The sequence below is a fragment of the Caretta caretta genome, chromosome 26, assembly GCF_965140235.1.
Source record: "Caretta caretta isolate rCarCar2 chromosome 26, rCarCar1.hap1, whole genome shotgun sequence".
NCBI classification, from domain to species: domain Eukaryota; kingdom Metazoa; phylum Chordata; order Testudines; family Cheloniidae; genus Caretta; species Caretta caretta.
The window spans coordinates 12,992,354-12,998,353 of record NC_134231.1 but is presented as its reverse complement, the minus strand read 5'-3'; the positions used below and the strand labels follow the sequence as shown (position 1 = coordinate 12,998,353).

Sequence of the window (6,000 nt, the reverse complement as noted above, 5' to 3'; positions counted from 1 at the left end):
TGATAATATCAAACATTGTGCAGGTAAGAACAGGCCATTCAGAACACATTTTTGCAAGAGATGATAGTTATAATGACATTCTCTTTGCAGACTGGCCTTCTTTTCTTTGTGACTAACTCAGGATATTAAAACTCATACTTCCATAGCTAACTGCAGTTTCTACCAATTCCACACAGTTTCTGGAAGCTAAAAATATGCATCCAAAACAAGAAAGATTAAAAAAAAAGTTACATTTATTTTGAAAAAAGGAGATATACACAAATACTTGGGGTTGCGAAGACAGTGCATGTAAGCTTTGGAGCTTTTGTGTGCCTTCAGGGTGTGTTGATTCTTACTCATGCAGACATGTTAAGTTATTTTAGAATTCTTGCTAAGATATCCCATGAATTTGAGGATGAAGCATGACTGGGTGTAATGTCTAGTTATTTCCCTGCTTAAGGTTCATCTCACATTCTCTAGTCCATGCCTTCAGGTGTGCCGTGCTCTGAACTGCCACGCTGAGGATACTGGTACCTCTTCACACTTTACTTTGACTGATAGCCCCTTCATCATCTTCATCATCTGTGACATTGACAGGAATGTAGCCTCCTTCTCTGGGAAAACACAAACACCAGCCGGCCCCTGTGAAGTCCACTGCTTTGAAGTCTATCACCTCAAGTATCTTGAAATCAACAGTGTCCGATCTGCAGTATACGTCGTCAAGCTTTCGCCAATATAACCAGGCCATAACCAGGCCAAGTACCTGCAAGAAACATTCATTGAAAGGGATTAGATTTAGTGATGTCAACTCTTTATGCAGTTCCTTAAATACAAGAACTTTTTATTTTAGCGGTCTTTTAAACCTCGCCATGTTAATAAATCCTCAGGTCTCATACGAGGCAGGACTGAGCCTCATCGGAACTTGGATGGGAGATGTCCAGGGAAAACGAAGATGCTGCAGGGAGAGATGTCGGTGGTACTATTCAGCTCTAAGTCTGTACTGAAGGTCCCAATAAAGCAGCTAGCACTGCTGTGTTGATATAGGTGCAGTCTTTTACACATGCTCGGTAAGTTATCCCCCCGACATGTTTTTTTCCCCAAGAGGAGGTGTGCTAACCCTCGTGTCCTGGTCAAATTCCAGTAGGGCTCAGTCCATTTTGCCTCCTTGAATTTCCCATGGAGTTTCAGGTGGAGAAACTGCTCTTAAAATGCGCCCTGTAAAGCTATTCGTGCATAGCAGCAAACGTGTACGAGGGAAAAGCTGGCTGCATTTCAGTGGTAGGTAGGTGAGTATCCTATCTTTGGGATTTGGGATCCTTCAGTGGTACATAACATCACTACTGCTTCGGTAGGTGAAGGTGCATTAAAAGGAACAAGAATTTGATTTAGTTTGGTGAACATCTCTCTTGGCCTTTTCCAATTTCTCCCTCAGTCGCTCAAAAGACTGATTCCCCTTATCTGCTGTGACAGTCCTAAATGCCTCCTTGGTTTACATGAAATGCCCAGACTTGCGTCCTGGGCACAGTAATGATAGCATAAGACAGTCAGGCTCTTATAGGTACAAGAGACGAGATGTAACATATCCAAGAAATCTGTGACAGTTCAACTATAAGGGTTTAAGCCAGACAGTCTCCTGTGGCTTCTCCAAATGTAGATAAGAAAGTGCAATAATTTTTGATTTTCATTATTTATGCATCCAAACAAAGCCATCAAAGCAAAAATATCAGCATTACATGAGTCGATGTTATTGTCCATTTGAGTGAATAAATTCACAAAAATGGCTCAGACCATGAGGTCTGGGATCTTGCCTTCAGCAAAATCCAATACTAAATACTGCAGAGAAAGGCAAAAAGCCAATACAGTATAATGCATCTAGTCATTTGTGTGGCACTATGTATAGGAGAACAAATCTCCTCTTAACTCCTGAACGGTATCAGATCATGCTCTGAAGTATGAGGTTTGACTAACTTGGCTTTGAGTGGCCTATGCCCATAAACAGGAACCAGAAGCTCCCAGGTTCTAATCCTGGTGTTGATATTATCCTGCTAGGTGACCTAGGACAAGTCATTTCCCCACTCTCTGCCTCAGTTTGCCCATCTGTACAGAGAGGACAGGCAGAAGTGTTCGCAGAAATACATGGCTAATGCTTGAAAAGGACTTCTTTGAGATTCTTGGATGAATGCAAATTACTGAACTGGGATCCCTGAAGAGTGAAGTTCTCTCTTGATTAGCCGCACACGCAGTGGCAGCATACCTTCCTCCACAGCAGCCTGCTAATTTTTGTTATTCTGGCTCTAGGAAAAAGGTTCCGTTTCAATGGTGCATTCGGTCTTTGGCCTCCCCGCTGAGGTTGCCCGCAGGGGGACAAGTCCCATTTATTAGGAATGGAACTGGGGTACCAGCCATTTCATGTGGATCAAACAAGAGCCATCAGACAGGCCTGTCTTTTCTGCTGATCTGGGATGGATATGAATGAGTGATGTAGACCAGAACTGGATTTGCATCCCTTCGTTAGCAACTTCCCGAGTTAGCTGTAGCCTGACTTTCAGCTCCCATTAACTGTGGCGCAATGTGTGGGCGCTCAGTTCTTCTGAGCCATTAGTTTCTCCATTCTTTCAGGTTTAAGGCCCAGCCTTTATACTCAGAGTCGATCTGTTTTAGGTACTTATATGGCCCCCATTACTGCCCAATCTTTTACATATTTAGTCTCACACACCCCTCCGAGACTGGGGGTAATAGAACTGCCCTTTGTACAAGTGAGAGAATAAATGAAGGGCCCAGCATAACACACAAAATCTTTAGTCGGGCAAGTGCTTGAACCATGGTCTCCCAAGTCACAGGCTAGGGCCCTAACCACTGGGCCATCCCTCCACTCCAAAGAAGGCCCTTAATCTTTCAGCTATCTGCTCAGTTTCTCTGGTAACCCCCACACGACAAATGAAGAAACAACGCAATACAAAATTACAAAACCAAGTTCCCATTAAATTCTCAGCTAGAATAATGGCCTCATTTATATCGAACTCTTAAATGTCTTTATCTCATTAATTACAAGACGAGTACCTTGCTAACCAGATTACAGTTAGGTCTGAAATCACAGTATTGTACAGTCACAGTGCACATTATGGGAATAGTGGCAAATTATTGGATTTTTTGCTGAAAACTTTGTCATGCCAGAAGGAAAGATGTGATTCAGTGTGTTATTTATATGCTGCTATGCAGAGAAACAAAATAATGAAGCATTTTGGTCTAAAAGAACTATTTCATTAGCACAAGACTTAAAGTATCACTTTGCGTTTACCTGACATTTTCTTATAAATGCCACAACGGCAGTGATTATGAGCAAAATGCTAGGGAGATAATTTATTAGGGTAAAAACAGGTACAAGACACTATTTGCAGAACAGACGATGATAATAATAGTAATAATCAGAGGTTTCCTGGGCTCATTTGGAACATCAGGCGTTCCAGTAAAATCAGGCAAGTGGCTTATTTGGTATTAACCCCCTCTATTACTCAGATTTCAGAGGATGGCGGTTTCTTTGGAAGAAAAAAGTTTTGGGCCAATTTCAAACTCAGGTGCCCATGGGTACAACTGTGTTGACTTCAGTAGAGAAGGCTCACTGATATGTGGGCTGAATATGATGTTATGAATCCACGTACAATGGAATGACAGACCAGAACGAACAATAATGATGACTGGTGGGCATACATCAGATGCTTAGGCTTGGTTTGGATAAGAGTTCTAAAGCTGAGATGCTAATCTGACCATTGTCCAGACTCTTGGGTCTGCAAAATTGGAAACCCAACCACAGTAGACACACCTCGTTCGTTATCTTTTGCTCTGGAACCTTGTGTTTCTTTTAGTTGTTCCAGCTCCATGCTCCTGGCGAGAAACAATTCAATTTGAAACATCTTGTTGTGAAAAGGAAGAGACTACGAAGTGCTCTGTAAGTGGTGAAGCCTTCTCTCAGAAGGCTAAGCAGCCTTTGCCTGTGATTCATTGTTTTGAGCCAGATGGGTTCAATTTGGAAATACAAGTGCCTTACGGACTTCGGGATCCATATTCAGGTGCTCCAATCACATTAAACAGGTGCTGACACATTCAAGTGCCAAGTGAGAATTCCGATATAGAATTCGAATGCATTGTTTGGATATTTATGTTTGGAAATTGCACTGGCAGTATAACCGGTAGACCAGCCCTAAACTGCTGTGCCGACCTCGCTGCCATATGCTCATGCACTTGGATGTTCTGCAAGTTTGAAACAAAGGAGCGAGGGCAATCCCTCAAGACCTTTCACTGTTCGCGCAGGGCTAGCATCCAAGAGCAGGTCACTCCTATGATATACTACTGTGCAGCCATTAGAGTAAGTCTAATGCATGGACAGGAACACAATGTTTTGAAGTGACCTGAACTTTTCCGAAGTTTGTGGTGCGGGGGGGGAAGGGGTGGGCTTGCCCTCTATATAGCCCCCTGTAGGTGATTGTCTTTTAAGTTCTGAACGACCAGATCAGCCCTGAGATGTCGTGCAGAAAGAGCACACACAACAGCTGGGAGAAGCATTAAGAAAAATCTGTTACCAAGTTACATGGAGTTTATTCTCCCAAGCACTTAACTTCATACCATGGCGTAGGAGCTTTCTGTAAAGACTAAAGTTATACAATCCTATGGTTTAAAATAACCTAATTTGAAGTCCACAGGGCTTTCCCTATCATTTTGCGAATGCTATTAGCAAACACGTTTTCATAGAATCATAGAATCATAGAATATCAGGGTTGGAAGGGACCCCAGAAGGTCATCTAGTCCAACCCCCTGCTCGAAGCAGGACCAAATCCCAGTTAAATCATCCCAGCCAGGGCTTTGTCAAGCCTGACCTTAAAAACCTCTAAGGAAGGAGATTCTACCACCTCCCTAGGTAACGCATTCCAGTGTTTCACCACCCTCCTAGTGAAAAAGTTTTTCCTAATATCCAACCTAAACCTCCCCCACTGCAGCTTGAGACCATTGCTCCTCGTTCTGTCATCTGCTACCATTGAGAACAGTCTAGAGCCATCCTCTTTGGAACCCCCTTTCAGGTAGTTGAAAGCAGCTATCAAATCCCACCTCATTCTTCTCTTCTGCAGGCTAAACAATCCCAGCTCCCTCAGCCTCTCCTCATAACTCATGTGTTCCAGACCCCTAATCATTTTTGTTGCCCTTCGCTGGACTCTCTCCAATTTATCCACATCCTTCTTGAAGTGTGGGGCCCAAAACTGGACACAGTACTCCAGATGAGGCCTCACCAATGTCGAATAGAGGGGAACGATCACGTCCCTCGATCTGCTCGCTATGCCCCTACTTATACATCCCAAAATGCCATTGGCCTTCTTGGCAACAAGGGCACACTGCTGACTCATATCCAGCTTCTCGTCCACTGTCACCCCTAGGTCCTTTTCCGCAGAACTGCTGCCTAGCCATTCGGTCCCTAGTCTGTAGCGGTGCATTGGGTTCTTCCGTCCTAAGTGCAGGACCCTGCACTTATCCTTATTGAACCTCATCAGATTTCTTTTGGCCCAATCCTCCAATTTGTCTAGGTCCTTCTGTATCCTATCCCTCCCCTCCAGCGTATCTACCACTCCTCCCAGTTTAGTATCATCCGCAAATTTGCTGAGAGTGCAATCCACACCATCCTCCAGATCATTTATGAAGATATTGAACAAAACCGGCCCCAGGACCGACCCTTGGGGCACTCCACTTGATACCGGCTGCCAACTAGACATGGAGCCATTGATCACTACCCGTTGAGCCCGACAATCTAGCCAGCTTTCTACCCACCTTGTAGTGCATTCATCCATCCATGGCTGTTTTGTTCTAACGTTGCTTAAAGGACACTGAAGCGTACATCAGGAAGTGACCAAAGTGCATCTGCCACGTGTATTTATTCGAGTCTAACACATTATTGTGGCATATTGTTCTTAGAGCTGAAAGATTATGCTAATGGTTTACTTGGGTCCTAATCAATCTGTGAAATTGTCTGGAAACTGG

At 43.7% G+C, this 6,000-nt stretch overlaps 1 protein-coding gene across 2 annotated transcripts in view; it reads right to left on the bottom strand.

Annotated features, from left to right (window-relative positions):
• Positions 1–215: 215 nt before the first annotated feature.
• Positions 216–6,000, bottom strand: part of LOC125626500 (tetraspanin-15-like) — a 290,723-nt gene continuing 284,938 nt past the window's right edge. For both annotated transcript variants that reach the window (XM_048829543.1, XM_075123508.1), the window contains one exon: positions 216–742. In XM_048829543.1, coding sequence (XP_048685500.1) covers positions 518–742 — 225 coding nt within the window. In that variant the 3' untranslated portion in view covers positions 216–517. The remainder of the gene's footprint in view (positions 743–6,000) is intronic.